Below are 16,802 nucleotides of genomic sequence, written 5' to 3'. Positions count from 1 at the left end.
TAAGCTAAATTTAAATTGTGTTTGAGAAAAAAACCAATATTGCACTGAATTTAAAATATATATAATGCTATTTTTGGCTATCAAAATGGAAACAAAATTTGACATTAAAGAAGAAAATCCCCCTCTCTTTTCACTTTTTACATTTTCTCAGTACCCTGTAACTCAGAGACAGTCCACATTGGAAAAAATCTGTGTGTGAGTGCGTGTGCGTGTGTGTGTGTGTGTGTGTGTGTGTGTGTATGTATGACGGGTGGGTAAGGCAGAAGAGTAAAGCAGGGGTATGAGGCCCCCAAATGAAAAATGAAGAGAGGTAGGGTTATTTTGAAGCCGTTTTTATCTTTCCTAATGTTATACACTAAAGTTTGCACTTCTTAGAAAAAGTTGTTTTGTAGCTCTTGTCACCTTCAAGAGTGACCAGAACAACACTAATGTTGACCTCATAGTCTGCAGAGAATAAAAGGGCTACTTGATTTTATTGGACCAAATGTGTCTATATTTAATCCATCATTTTAAAATTAGATCTATGTCAAACCTGCAAGCTAGTAGCAAAAAAAAAAAAAAAAAAAAAGAGTCTGTGGGACTTATCTTTGCTTTATCATGTCAGTATTAAATGATTCTTATCCATTGTGTCTGTGTGTGTAGAACTTACTATGGTGTGCAATACACAAATGGTATGCCACAAATGCTTGCTGACCAACTTACTCTTGGCATGTTTGGCATGTTGGTTCTTCCCCTGAATGTTGTGGAGCTTCAGAGTGTGTGGCAGGTCAGCCGCTACTATGTATTGGAGCTGATAGAGGACACTGTGTTGCTATGGGCTCTGCCCTACTTCTTGCCAATACCTGGCTGGCACCAAAACCATGCAATTAAATTTGTGTTCCTCCATGGATAGGAAACCTTGCCGTTCCTCTTACACAGATGTGGAAAAGTAGGAATTAGCTCGTTGCCCTTTTGCTAATTAAATGTGTGTTTTTACTTACTCAGAATGAGACAGAATATAAAATCAACACATTTAGTTTATTTTGGCTAACTTGTATTCATTTTTAGGTCTTGGTGCCCAGACCGTACTGTTTTTCAAGCAAGAAAGTATATTGCAGATTCTTTGGAGGAGAAGTACACAGAACCAGTTATCTTAAATCTGGAGAAAACTTGGGAAGAAAGTGATACCCGGACACCTCTGATATGTTTCCTGTCCATGGGGTCTGACCCCACCAATCAAATTGACGCACTGGCCAAGAAACTGAAACTGGGTAGGATTAGCAATCTACAAAATTTAGCAACATGTCCATATTTTTTGCCCAAATGTTGCCTTTTGTAATTTCATAGCTGATTCTTAGAAATATATTTAAAACAGAATTCAAAAAATATCAAATGTATTCCTCTTTCATCCTTTCATGCCTCCTAAAGTGAAGGTATGATATAGGTATCTTTGTTTAGAGAAGAACGTGCTCACCTACCATATACTGTTTTTTTGATTGGTTGTGTTTTTAAGTTCTAAGGTTCTAAAGAGATAGCTGGATTGCATGGATAGCTAACAAGAATGAACACACAATAACCAAAGTTTATGTTATTGCCATGTCTAATATAAAATTACAGCAGAGTTAATTTTGTCACAAATTGAAAAACTATAACCATTATAATGCATAGTAATTAGGGATTATTTCATGCTTTCACTCAGTAACCATTCAGTACGGGCAGTGTGCTAGATTTGAGGAGTACAGCGATGACTATGCCATAGCTGGGAAAGACAGGCATGTAAACATGTAATTTAAGGCAATATGACAACTGTAGAAATCGTTTCATAGAAGTGGCTGATCACAGGATTCAACGCTACTCAGATTGCCTGGGGTATAGGGGAAAGCATCACACTGATATTTGAGTAGGAACTTAAAAAATAGATAGGGTGCGATGTTGGGAGATAGAAAATTACTCCAGGGGAAGGAGATAGGACAAGGAGTTACAAACATTGAAGTGTTTATAAGTGTGACTGTCAGTAGGACTAAAGGACAGGAATGCAGAGGACATCTTGACAGGACTGAGCCATCCTGTAAGGACTGTTTATCTCTTGTTTCATTCATACTCTGAAAAATCTGAATGTTGTTGACATTGCCATTTGCAATCTTCTAGGTTCAGATATCTATAACTATACCTTGTAGAGTTAATCCACTCATGCCTTTTGAGTATTTAGTGATTATGAATCACTCAATCTATCCTGTGAAGTTAAATTACATTGAATTTATTACATAGTCGACATGAGCATGATATAAAATCAGTTCAGCCATGTCCATGTATTAGTCACATGATCCTCTGCACGAATCATAAGCTTATGGTAGCAGGGTCCATGTTCAGGTCATCTTTTCTCATTTCGACCTTGCTCTATTTGTTGTCACCACACTGTTCTATGTTCTCAGTGGATCAGTGTTCAATGGCCATGGTCTTCTATCTGAACACTGGTACCAGTGCAAAGAGCTCCCAGATTCTGTAGGCAGTTGCTCACAGTTGAGTATCATTAGCTATCTTCAAAGTAGCCAGTTTTTCTTTAGTATTTACTGTAGCACACCAGCTGTCTGCATTTATTTAAGAGTGACACCTCTCTAGTAGCCTTATAGTTTGCAAATCTCTCTCAAATCTGTTTCTCTATAAGTGTTTATCCAGCTGCCTCTATGCGTCACTTCTCTCTGCACACAGGTGTCTTTTTTCTCTCTTGCCACTTACCATTCTACTCCACCTGGCAGAATATGTGGTTTCTGGTGGCTCATGGGCTTCATTGCTTACATGCTCAGAGTGTTCAGCACTCTCAGGGAAACTCCTCTTATTGTCTTGGTCCCAAGTCCCAATATCCAGGGAAGTAACTCCTTGGCTTAGCTTTGGTCATTCACTCCTTTCTGGGCCAATCAATGAACTGTTGCTCTGGAGATAGGTTCATAGTAGAAACCTTATGTATGGAGCTGATATGGGGGGCATTTCTTAGAAGAAGATACAATCCCTAGAAGAAGGAGTATTCAACTAGAGTTGCCATTCCAAATGTTGTCATTTAAGAACATAATCAAGAAATTCAAGGTCTCCTTTGGGAGAAGTTATAACTGACATTCAATGAATACAAAAGGGTAGACTCGTACTATCTCCTTTACTCCTTTAGTGTTATCATACTGCTTTGCTTGGCAATTTGCTGATTTCCATTTCTTGTTACTACTTTACTTTTTCCACAACAATCCTTTTTTTTTTTTTTTTAAGACAGCGTCTCACTCTGTCACCCAGACTGGAGTGCAATGGCACTCAAATAATCCTAATTGATTATTAGGATACTGAAACAGCATAGATTTGGTTTTAACACTGCAGGATTAAATGAATCCTATTGCCAAATCATTTTTAGCAGTATTAGGAAATCTCATGCTGCTTCCTGCTTTGGATTGAAAGTCCCAAAGACAGCTGTTAAAATGGACCTATTACACAGACAGAGCAACATGTTAATTTAGTCAGAACACATGGACACAGGGAGGGGAACATCACACATGGGGCCTGTTGGGGGTGGGTAGAGGAGGGATAGCAGGGGTTGGGGGCATTGGGGAGGGATAATATTAGGAGAAATACCTAATGTAGATGACAGGGGGATGGATGCAGCAAACCACCAAGGCATGTGTATATCTATGTAACAATCCTGCATGATCTGCACATGTACCTCAGAACCTGAAATATAATAAAAAATATTTTATTTGAAAATCCAGATAATAAATAATTACAGAATGCTTAAGGTGAGTGAGACTGGAAATCTTGAAATCCTCAACTTTTTTTTTTTTTTTTTACAGCTGAGGAAAACTGTGGTCTGGAGATAAGGCCCCGGATCTAGATGGTGGCAGATCTGGTTCAGGACTTATCTCTGGAACCCCACTTTAGTGATCTCATTGGTCTTTCTCTTTCATTCTTTCTCATTGTTTTCATTGAATGAATTAACCAGTTACCTGAAAGTGACATGAGAATGGGACAGACTCAAATAGGTTTTTGTAGGAAAAGAGGAGAAGGAAAACTTCAGGTTATGGATATAGCCTTGTACTGGTCAAGACCTGTAGTGAGAAATTTGGAGCAGATAAACTCTGCACAAAGTACTGGGTACCTGGGCAAAGTGGAGAAAGCGATGGATTTAGCATGAGAGCCCTTCTAGGAACCTGAATAGGGGAGGAGGGAGGTCTCAGAGGAAGGTTGGGCTTAAAAAGAATATCTAAAAACAAACAAAAGAGAACAAATACATAAAAACCCACAAGTACACTAAAGTAGAAGTGGGAAAACTGATATGACAATATGTAATATTGTGACAGATGAAATATTTTGATATTTTGAATAATGAGAGAACGGTTTGTAATTATGGTAATAAATTAGAGCATCTCATTAAAATTGGCAAATTTATAGAAACATACGAATTTAGAAAATTTCCTCAGAAAAGGTAGAGAACCCTGAATAAGCCAATAATCAAGAAGAGAAAAAGTAGAAGTTTTAAAATTATTATCTCAGCAAAGGCTCTAGGCTTGGGTAATTTTCTGATAAGTCCTTTAGAACTTTCAAGAACTCTCACATGGTATATTCTGTTCCAAAAGATGGAAAAAGAGAATACATTTTTCTTTTTTTTTTTTTTTTTTTTGAGACAGGGTCTCACTGGAATATGGTGGTGCAATCATGGCTCTCTACAGCCTCGACCTCCCAGGCTCAAGTGATCCTCCCACCTCAGCCTTCCGAGTAGCTGGGACTACAGGCCGACACCACTACTCCTAGCAATTTTTGTGTGTGTGTGTAGAAATGAGGTCTCATTATGTTGCCCAGGCTGGTCTTGAACTCCTGAGCTCAAGTGATCCTCCCTCCTTGGCCTCCTAAAGTGTTGGGATTACAGATGTGAACCACTTCATCTGGCCCATTTTCTTCTTTATTTGCATTATTCTGAACTAGTAAACTGACCCAGGTAGTAACTGTGTAAAATAAAGAAATTCGACTGGTGTGGTGGCTTACGCCTGTAATCCCAGCACTTTGGGAGGCTGAGGTGGGTGGATCATCTGAGGTCAGGAATTTGAGGCCAACCTGACCAATATGGTGAAACCCATCTCTACTAAAAATACAAAAATTAGGGGGACATGGTGGTGGGTGCATGTAATCCAGCTACTCTGGAGGCCGAGACATGAGAATAGCTTGAACCCAAGAGGCAGAGGTTGCAGTGAGCCTTGATCATGCCATTGCGTCCCAGCCTGGGCAACAGAGTGGAACTCTGTCTGAAAAAAAAGAAAAGAAAAGAAAAGAAAACCACAGATTAGTCCTACCTGATATAAATGTAAGGATCTTAGCCAAATCACAAGCAAGATAAATTTATAGTGACATCAGCAAATGTGTCATATCCCTCCATATATCCCTCCCTAATATCCCACCACCACATCAGAAATTCTGTATCCATCTACAGACAAAGTCTCTCAGAACCTCGGGATATAGGTAGAAGGTTGTGAAACCGTATTAGAATCCTCCAATTCTAAGGAGGGTTGTTTTGAGAGTACAAACTGACACCCAAATGGCAACTCTGCCAATTATGCTTCCAGGTTGAAGCCTAGAAATGGCCCTGCTTCCTAAGGAGCTTGACTACAGCCCTTTTTGGCCTTGAGCCTGCAACTAAAACCAACTGCCAGGGGTTGTAGGTGGAATCAGGCACACTAGTGCCTCAGTGGAGAGGCTCATCTGCCTGCCAACATCAATCTTGGTAGTGAACCTGAAAGTTGCCCTGTGGCTTGTCTCCGGCTCCCCTCCACTGAGGTCCCAACTCAGAGCTAAATGTGCAAGAGCCCAGAAGGAGGCTTGCTCATATCTAGCAGCCTGGGAATCTTAGCTTCCAAGAAGGGCTCATCAACCTCTGTACCACAGCAGATACTAAATGTGCCCACTGTCAGCTCTGGCCCCTTCTGTTGCAGTCAATAAACTATCCTACCTGTGCAGGAATCTACTAGGAGATACATGCCCTTCTGAGCCAATAAGATAAGCTCTTCTGCCATCATCCACCAGCAGATCCCAAAAGGGCCCAGTCTCAGCACCAGTCCCTCCTGCTGTAGTCAGGAAGCTATCCAATTTGTGCAGAGACCTGCTGGGAGACACTCCTATCTGAACCAGTGAGGTGGGTTTTCCAGCTGCTGCCCCACATCAAGTCCTGAAGGGGTCCAGTCTCAGCTCTGGCCCCTTCTGCTGCAATTGGAAACTATTCCATCTGTGCAGAGACCTGCTGGAAAACAACCCATCTGGGCCACTGGGACAGGCTTCTGGGCTTGTGTCCCTGACAAACTTTCTCACACAGTTCAGGCACACTTCTTGGGTATTCTTAATGTCTGTCTGAGCCAGAGAGCTGCATCAACTTTTGAGCTCTCATGAGGCTTGTGGCAAACCTGGACTCAGGGCAACCTCCAGTGCTAAGACAACTATAGCAGTCATAGGCTCAGGGAACACAACAGTCATTCTGATTAGAATTTTTTTCTGTTCTTCAGAAGAAGAGCAGGCACCAACAAAGCAAGATTGTGAAGATTGGAATAAATACCTAATCTGTCAAAGCACAGTCATTGTTGTACACTCAGAAGCATCAAGAATATGCAGGGAAAGACAGTTCCATCAAACAGACAAACTAAGGCAATAGAAACCAACCCTAAAGTAAGGGGGTATATGACCTCTCAAAGAAATTAAAATAACTGTTTTGAGGAAGCTGAATAAATTTCAGGAATCACAGATAAACAATTCAGAAACTTAACAGATTGAAATATTTTAAAACACCCAGGAATTCTGGAGGTGAAAAATACAATGAATGAAATGAAAAACACAATAGAAATCATTAACAGCAGAACTGATCAAACAGAAGAATCGGTGAGCTCAAAGATACACTATTTGAAAATATACAGTAAAGGAGAAATAAAAACAATGAAAAGGAACAAGAAAGCTGTAGGATCTATGAGACATGGCAAAAGAGCAAATATTCAGGTTATTGAAGCCCAAGGGGAAGTTGAGAAAAGCAAAGGGGTAGAAAGCTTGTTCAAAGAAATAATAGCAGAAAACTTTCCAAAACTGGAGAAAGATACAAATATCCAGATACAGGAAGGTCAAAGGTCATCCATCAGATTCAACCCAAATAAGGATACCACAAGATTATATAATTATAACGCTTAGAGATCAAAGACAATTAGAGGATTCTGAAAGCAGTGAGAGAAAGAAAAGCAAATAACATATAAGGGAGATTCAATACACCTGTCATTGGGCTTCTCAGCAGAGAGCTTGCAGATCAAGAGGGAGTGGGACAATATATTCAGAGTGTTAACATGAAAAAACAGTGCCAACCAAGAATACTATGCCCAGCAAAACTATCATTCAGAAATGAAGGAGGGATATAGACTTTCCCAGACAAACAAAGCTGAGGGACTTTATTATTATCAGGCTTGTCCTACAGGAAGTGCTAAAGGGAGCTTTCCAAACCAATGAAAAGAATGCTAACATAATTTTTACTCCAGTACTGAAATTGTGACATGTAAACCACTTATGCCTTTAGTATGAAGACTAAAAGCAAAACTACTAAAATTAATAATATCTACAATAATTAAGAAATAGGAAATATAGAAAATGTAAATTGTAATATCAAAAATTCAAAATGTGTGAGGGGAATAAAGTCAAGGTGTGTAGCTTTTTTTCATCTTTGTAATCAAAGTTAAGTTGTTATCAGTTTATAACAATTGGCCAGGCATAGTGACTCACACCTGTAATCCCAACAATTTGGAAAGCCAAGGTAAGCAGATCACTTTAGTCCAGAAGTTCAAGACCAGCCTGGGTAACATGGCAAAACCTCATCTCTACAAAAAATACAAGAATTAGCCAGGCATGGTGGGGTATGACTGTAGTCCTAGCTCCTCAAGAGGCTGAGGCAGGAAGACTGCTTGAGCCCCAGAGGTTAACGCTGCAGTGAGCCATGATCATGCCACTGCATTCCAGTCTGGGAGACCCTGTCCCTAAAAACAAAACAAAACAAAACAAAACAAAATAAAACTTGTAAATATCAGATTTTTTGGTAAGCCTCATGGTAACTACAAAGCAAAAGCCTATATTAGATACACTAAAATTAAAAGGTAAGGAATCAAAACATACTACTAAAGAAAATCACTTAACCCCAACCAAGGGAAGACTGCAAGAGAGGAAGAATGGAAGAAGAAAGGATCTGCAAATCAACTAGAAAACAAGTAACGAAATGGCAGTAGTAAGTCCTTACCTATCAATAATTGCCTTGAATGTAAATGCATTAAAATCTACAATTAAGAGACACAGAGTGGCTTAATGGATTTTTTAAAAAGACCCAACTACATGCTGCCTACAAGATACTCATTTTACCTGTAAGGATACACACAGACTGAAAATGAAGGGAAGGAAAAAGATATTCTATGCAAATGGGTACCAAAAAAAGAAGAGGAGTAACTATGCTTCTGTCAGATAAAACATACTATAAGCCAAATACTGTAAAAGAGACAAGGCCATTATAAAGTGACTAAGGGTAAATACAACAAGGGTGTGTGCACACATGTACACACACACACCCACACCCAACATCAGAGCACCTAAGAATATAAAGCAGTATTAATAGACCTAAAGGGAGAGATAGACTGCAATACGTTAATAGTAGAGGACTTCAACATCCCACTTTCAGCAATGGACAAATCACCCAGACAGAAAATCAACAAAGAAATAGTGTTAAACCATGCTCTAAATCAAAGCGACCTAACAGACATTTATAGAACATTCCATCCAATAGCTGTAAAATATACATTTTTCTTAACAGCACATGGGACATTCTCCGGGATAGATCATATGTAAATCCACAAAACAAGTCTTAACAACAACAACAACAAAACAACAAACTGTAAACCTACCAAGTATCTTTCTTGACCACAATGGAATGAAACTAAAAATAACAGTAGGAACTTTGGAAACTGTACAAATACATGGAAATTAAACAGTATGTTCATGAATAACCAATAAGTCAAAGAAGAAATTTAAAAGGAGATTTAACAATTTCTTGAGACAAATGGAAATGGAAATATGACACACCAGAATCTACAGAATTCAACAAAAGCACTTCAAAGAAAGAATTTTAGAACAGTAAATGCCTACACCAAAAAGTAAAAAGATCATAAGTGAACAACCTATTGTTACATTTCAAGGAATTATTCAACTCAAAATTTGAAGAAAAGAAATAATAAAGATCGGAGTAGAAATCAATGAAATAGAAACTTTAAAGAGTACAAATGATCAACAAAATGAAGCAATGATTTTTGAAATGATAAAATCAATACATCTTTGGCCAGACTAAGAAAAAAAGAGATATGACTAAAAAAAAAGACAGATAAAAAAGGAGACAACATCACCGATACCACAGAAATACAAAAGATCATTAAAGATTAAAGATTGTTATAAAAAATTATGTGCCACCAAATTGAAAAACTTAGAAGAAATGGATACATTTCCAGACAAATATAACCCACCAAGATTGAATCATGAAGAATTAGAAAACCTGAACAGCCAATAATGAGTTATGATATTTAATCAGTAATTTAAGTAATTTAATTTAATTTTGTTTTTGGATAAAACAAAACAAAAATAACAACAACAACAAAAAAACAACAACAGGAACTGATGGCTTCACTATGGAATTCTGTCAAACATTTAAGGAAGAAATAACACCTATTCTTCTCAAATTATTCCAAACAATTCCAAACTAGCATTACTCTAATATCAAAACACAAGGACACAGCAAGGAAAGAAAACTACAGGCAAATATCCCTGATGAACATAGATGTAAAATCATCAACAAAATACTAGCAAACCAAATCAAACAGCACATCAGAAAGATCATTCACATTGATCAAATGGGATGCATGGATGTTTCAACATATGTAAATCAATAAGTGAATAAGTGTGATACATCACAGTAACAGAATGAAGGACAAAAACCATGCGATCATCTCAATAGACACAGAAAAGCATTCAACATTCCTTTGTGAGAAAAATCCTAAACTCATTAGGTATTGAAGGAATGTACCTCAACACAATAAAGGTCATATATGACAAACCCGTAGCTAACATCATATTAAACTGGGAAAAGTTGAAAACTTTTCTTCTAAAATTAGGAATACGACAATGATGCCCACTTTCACCATTTCAAAAGAAGACACACAAATGGCAAAGAGATAAATGAAAAGGGGCTCAACATAATTGGTCATCAGAGAAAAACAAATCGAAACTACAGTGAGATATCATCTCACTCCAATTTAAATGGCTTGCATGAAAAAAAAAAAAACAGTAACACATGCTTGCAATGATGTGGAGAAAGATGAACCCTCATATAGCATTGGTGGAAATGTAAATTAGTACTTTGGAGAGTATTATGCAGTTCCCCAAAAAACTAAAAACAGAACTAGACTATGAATCAGCAGTCCTACTACTGAGTATATATCCAAAAGAGATGGAATCATTAAGAAAATTTTGACAGGATTTTTTTTGTTTTAAATATAAATTTTTTAAAAAAAACAAAGGAAGTGAAATCAGTATGTTGAAGAGGTATCCATCTGTACTCCCATGTTTACTGCAGCACTGTTCATAATAGCCAAGATGTAGAATCAACCTAAGTGTCTATCACCAAATGAATGGATTAAAACACATGGTACATATACACAATGGAATAATATTCAGCCATAAAAAAGAATGGCACTAGGTCATTTGTGACAACATGGATGAATATGGAGGGCATTATGCTAAATGAAATAAGCTGAGCATAGAATGACAAATACCACATGATCTCACTCTTGGGATCTAACGCATTTGATCTCTTAGAATTAGAACAGAATAGTGGCTACCAGAAACTGAGAGAGGGTAGTAGGGAGGGGGAATGATTTCTGGTGTTTCATTGTACAGTAAAGTGAATAGTTAACAACAATTTATTGTAAAAAATGTATTATATAGCTCAAAATAGCTAGAAGACAGAATATTGAATGCTCTCAACACAGGGAAATGAAAATTGTTGTGATGGATATCTTAATTAACTGATTTGATCATTATACAATGTATACATGTATTGAAACATCACACTGTACCCCATAAATATGTACAATCATTATATGTTAATGAAAAACAGAATATGACTTTGAAAAAGAATTCAGTAGAACATCAAAAAATAACTTGCAAATAATAATGTGCCTTGTCCAAGTTCAAACACATGGACAAATATAAGAAGATGCAGTATTAAGAAATCTCATCACAACAATAAGAGAAAGAATTTTCCTTAAGCTATTATACTGTTATCTTGATGGGTGCTATAAAAGCATTTTATAGAAATTCAACACTTATATTTGACTTTTGAAATGTAGGAACAGAGGATATTTTATTTATATGGTAATGATTGTGAACCTCAAACATCAATATCATACTTATTGGTGAACAACTAGAGACATATCCATTAAAGTCAAATACAGATGTCTGCTATTGCCACTGTTATTTAGCATTGTATTGTAGAAGATACAGTTAATGTATTGAAAGAATCATAAATAACAGATGTAACTACTGGAAAGGAGGGACAAAATCAACATTATTCTTAGACAACATAATTGTCTAACGAAGAACAAATGAATCAATGAAAAAACTATTAGACTTAATAGTCTAATAGTTCAGTGAGGTGACTGTTTACAAAATAAATATATAAAAAATGATACTTTCTTGTAAAATAAGATGTAAAACTCCTCTTCATTATAGCAATAAAAAATAAAACTGAGGAATAATTCTTAAAATACTCATTTAAAGAAAACTATAAAGCTTTCTTAGAGACATAAAAGTAGTTAGAATAAATGGAGAGGTAAGCCACATTCCCAGTATAGAGATTCAATATTGTAAAGATGTCAAAATTCCCTAAATTAATCTATAAATTGAAAGCAATTCTAATTGAAGCTCAAACAGCATTGTTTTCTAGTTGGATAGTAGAGGGATATTGATCTTCTAGGATTGTAAATGGACAAGAATAGCTAAGAAAGCTTGAAATGGGGGAGGAAGAATAATGGGGAACCAGCACCACCAGATTTTTTAAATGTTATCAAATGGCAATAATTTAATCAGCATATAACTGGTGTAGAGTAGATAAACAAATCAATGGAGCAAAATGAAAGTGCCAAAATTAGATTCTTGTATATACAATAGCTTAACATGTGATAAGATTTGCATTTCCAATCAGTGGAGAAAAAATGGGTTAGTCAGTAAACAGCATTGAGATAACAGGTTAACTTTAGAAAACATAAAAGTTTTACCTCACATTAAACTCTAAAATAAATTCTAGGTTGATTAAGGCATTAAGTGCTTTAAATTAAACTATAAAAGAAGAAAAAGAATATATTCAATTAGTTATATACTATTGAGTGGATAAGACTTTTTAAATCATAATACCTGAGTCTAAAACCAAAGAGACAAGATACATACTGTAACTGGATGCATTTTAAAACTTCTGTATGGTAGAAAAAGAAATGAAATAATGGCATTTGCAGCAACTGTGATAGAATTGGAGACCATTATTCTAAGTGAAGTAACTCAGGAATGGAAACCCAAACATCATATATTCTCACTCATAAGTGGGAGCTAAGCTATGAGGACACAAAAGAATGATACAATGGACTTGGGGAACTCAGGAGAAAAGGTGTGAGGGGGGTGAGGAATAAAAGACTACACACTGGAGCCAGGCACGCTGGTGCATGCCTTTAATCCCTGCACTTTGGGAGGCCCAGGTGGGTGTCACCGGAGGTCAGGAGGTGGAGACCAGCCTGACCAAATGGAGAAACCCCATCTCTACTAAAAATACAAAATTAGCTGGGTGTGGTGGTGCATGACTGTAATCCCATCTACTCAGGAGGCTAAGGCATGAGAATCTCTTGAACCTGGGAGGTGGAGGTTGCAGTGAGCTCATATTGCACCACTCCCTCCAGCCTGGGTGACAGAGCAAGATTCTGTCTCAAAAAAAAATGTATAATACATATATATGTATATAAAATTTAATATAGATAAGTCTACCAACCCTTATTCAAAACTCTTGGGGCCAGATATGTTTCAGAAATCAGAATTTTCTGATTTTTAGAAAGGTGATTTTCCATGTATTATGTAACACACTGCAGGTAAGAACATAAATATTCAGGAAAATAGGGATAAATAAAGACTACACATAGCCTCACGTCTGTTCGGGTCAGCTTTTGTCTCCAAAAGCTGATTTTCCATTTTCAGACCTTTCTGAATTTTGAAATGAAGGTAAGGGATTGTGGATTATGCATGTTAAAGGATTAGAATAAAGATCTCTAGGGAAGGATACTGCTGATTTTCATTTCCTTCTTTATACTCTCCTGTATTTTTTCAAATCTTTTAATGTGAACATATATTATTTAATTAGAAATAAAAAGTCCTAAAAAGGAAGAAATGTGGAAGGACACAAGCCTAATTTTGGAAAGGAATATAAAGCCAGTCAAAATTTTACTAAAGTCTTTCAAATACAAACAATTAAAACCAAGCCCAAACCACCAAAGTTTAATTACACTGTATCAGCTGCAACACTTCCTCCAATGTTCCCTGCAAACATGCTTCTCGGGAGTGTCCCTCTTATGATGTCTTGGCAGTTCTTGCCCCCCGCCTCTAAAAACTCAGCCTATTCTGCCTCGTCTCATTGGCCCCTTTCCTTACTTGAGTTGGGAAGATTTCTCACTTTTTCAATGCCAATCAATCTTTTTTTTTTCCCTAGGCCATTCAGAAAAGATATCAAATATTCATTCCTTATATTAAATGAAGAAAGATTACAAATTAATAGCAACTTTCTACCTTAAGAAACTTAGAAGAGCAAACCAAATTCAAAGTAGTCAAAAGAAAGGAAATAATAAATATTTGAGTGAAAAAAGCCAGATAATAGAAAAATAAAGAATCAAGAAGCCAAAAGTATCTTTTTTGAAAAATCAACAAAATTGACAAATATTTAGCTAAACCAACCAAGAATGAAGAAGAGAAAGTGAAGATTACTAAAATCAGCAATGAAAGAGGGATGTAACTATTGACCTCACCAAAATTTAAAAAATCCTAAGGGAATACTGTGAACAATTATGCAAAAAAATTAGATAACCAAGATGAAATGGAAAAAGGATTAGAAAGAGATAACTATTGAAACTGGCTCAAGAAGATGTAGAAATTCTGAATAGAGCCATAAGAAGTATGGATTTTTGATTCAATAATAAAAAAATCCCCACAAAAGGAATCTCAGTCCGAGATGGCTTCATTGGTGACTTCCAGCACATTTTTAAAGAATAGCACTAGTTTTTTTCAAGCTTTTCTAAAAAATAAAAGAGGAAGGAACACTTTTTAACTTATTCTGAAACCAATATTACCATGATACCAAATGCAGGCAAAGACATCACACACACACACAAAACTACAGACCATTATCCCTTAGGAACATAGAAGCAAAATCCTCAACAAAATACCATCAAACCAAGCGCAGTACCATATAAAAACATTATACGCTGCGACAAAGTGAATAATCCCAGGAGTATAAGATTTGTTAAACATGTGGATATCAATCAATGTAATATACCATATTAGTAGAATAACACACCAAAACCACATGGTCATATCATTAGATGCTGTCTTAGTATGTTTGAGCTGCTATAACAAAATACCATAGACTGGGTAGCTTATAAGCCACAGAAATTTATTTCTCAACATTCTGGAGGTTGAGAGTCCAAGATCAAGACCCTGGCAGATTCAGTATCTGATAAGGGCCTGTTTCCTATTTCATAGATGCCTTCTCATTGTGTCTTTACATGGTGGAAGGAACAAGAGGCCTCTCTTGGGCATCTTTTATAAGGTCACTAATCTCACTCCTAATACTGCTTCCTAGTACCATCACCTTGGGATTTAGGTTTCAACATAAGAAGTTTAGGGGAGCATAAACATTTACCCCATTGCAGATGCAAAAAAGAAAAAAAAAGCATTGAAAACATTGATAAATATGCTTAGAAAACTAGGAATAAGAGGAAATTTTCTCAGCCTGATAAAAGGCACCTACAAAAAACTCATAGATAACATCACACTTAATGGTAAAACACTGAATGCCTTGTCCCAAAGATCAGGAGAAAGATGAAGATGTCTACTCTCACCACTTGTATTCAGCATTATAGTGGAGGTTGTAGATAGGGCAATCAGACCAGACAACGAAATAAAATCATCAATATTGGAAAGAAGTAAATGGCCTCTATGATTGTGACATGAATTTGTACATAAAAAAGTATGTTTACCAAAAAACATTCCTGACCGCCCCCTACCCTCACCTTTCCAGGTTTCTGCTTCATGCATTTCTCTGATCCACAAAACCAAAGGCCAGGCCTGTTTGAACAGCAAATTTTTTTTTTCTTAGAAACAATAGAAGGAGTCTATAATCATTCAGAAATCAATTTTTCATTCTAATTCTGCTATAAGATTTATGTTTGATCATAGTGAACTTTCTCCTATGTTACAGAATGTAGAACAATCTCAATGGGGCAAGGACAAGAAGTACATGCTCGAAAGCTGATTCAGATGTCAATGCAGCAGGTATGTGACAAGAAACAACTGCTCCTGCCACAACACAGTAATGGATGCTACCACATTCTTCTCATGATGCTCAATCTTGATTTTCCACTTTTGCTTATCATGACCTGTGAATTTTAAAGCTCAATCTAGTTTCCTCCTGATATTCCCGTGGAAAGCTTATTCCATTTTCTATAGTATATGCTCCATTTTATCTTCACTGATTTTTCGTTTGTTTTATAATTTGGGAGACACACCTTCTGGTCTCTAAGAATGCAGCTCTAGCAGTCTTGGAATTTCATGATCAATATTAATAGGTGGTACTTAAGAAGTGACAGATTGAGGCAGTTAAATCTCCATTTTCAGTTAAAGGCAGACTTTCATTTTTCATTAATGGATAGTTTCATGCAAATAAGAAATATTTAAGGATGTTATGTTTAAATATTGATAATGGTTTTCACTGAAAATTGCAAGCTGAATGGAGTGTTGAGAAATATTTCCCATCACACCGAATAAATACACAGGTCATTAATTTTCTAGAAATGCTCTGTAGATAGCCATTTCAGCTGTAATAAGAAATTATACCATTTATAAAAATAAAATAAGATCTTGGTTTATTTTTAAGCTTTTGATCTCAGAATGTCTGTACAAACTTGGTGCAGCTTTTCCCTGGGAATTAATGACCAGAGAGGTTAATGGGCTAAAATTCTGCTTGGGTCATCAAATTTTCCAGCTAGTCATTAATTCTCAAATGCCCTAAGCCTTAATCTTTATCACTTAATTAAATTCAAGAATTAATTTAATTTAGACATGTATATCTCAAAGCAATTATACATAATTATTTTTACTTGGATCAACTCTTTTACTCTATTGAGTGATTTGACAGTTTAACTTTGGTCCTTAAATTTCTGTAGATTCTGTGACTGTAAAGCTTTTTAATTTAAATACTCTGTTCACATTAACCGTCTTTGGAATACTAGCCTTTATAACTTCCATGCTCTGTTTGTCAAAATGGGGCACATATTGATAATATGGCATAATCAGAAAAGAAAACCAAACATGAGCAGGTGCAGTCACGCTGCTGCCTTGAGGGACACCACGTTTAGGATAAAGCCGGCATTGTGAAATGCAGAGTGGGGAACCAGAAAGCAAGTGGGTCCATGATGACACAGACTAATCTGGAATGC

General features: G+C 36.5%; 1 protein-coding gene across 1 annotated transcript in view; it reads left to right on the top strand.

The window, feature by feature from the left end:
- DNAH8 (dynein axonemal heavy chain 8) overlaps positions 1 to 16,802 on the top strand; it is a 327,601-nt gene that overhangs the window by 246,260 nt on the left and 64,539 nt on the right. Inside the window, exons 82-83 of the mRNA XM_017515278.1 lie at positions 1,048 to 1,250; positions 15,566 to 15,639. Coding sequence (XP_017370767.1) covers positions 1,048 to 1,250; positions 15,566 to 15,639 — 277 coding nt within the window. The remainder of the gene's footprint in view (positions 1 to 1,047; positions 1,251 to 15,565; positions 15,640 to 16,802) is intronic.

This window comes from Cebus imitator, unplaced genomic scaffold (genome assembly GCF_001604975.1).
Source record: "Cebus imitator isolate Cc_AM_T3 unplaced genomic scaffold, Cebus_imitator-1.0 Scaffold546, whole genome shotgun sequence".
Lineage (NCBI taxonomy): Eukaryota > Metazoa > Chordata > Mammalia > Primates > Cebidae > Cebus > Cebus imitator.
Note: the sequence above shows the minus strand (reverse complement) of the source record. Positions and strands in the feature narration are given on the sequence as shown.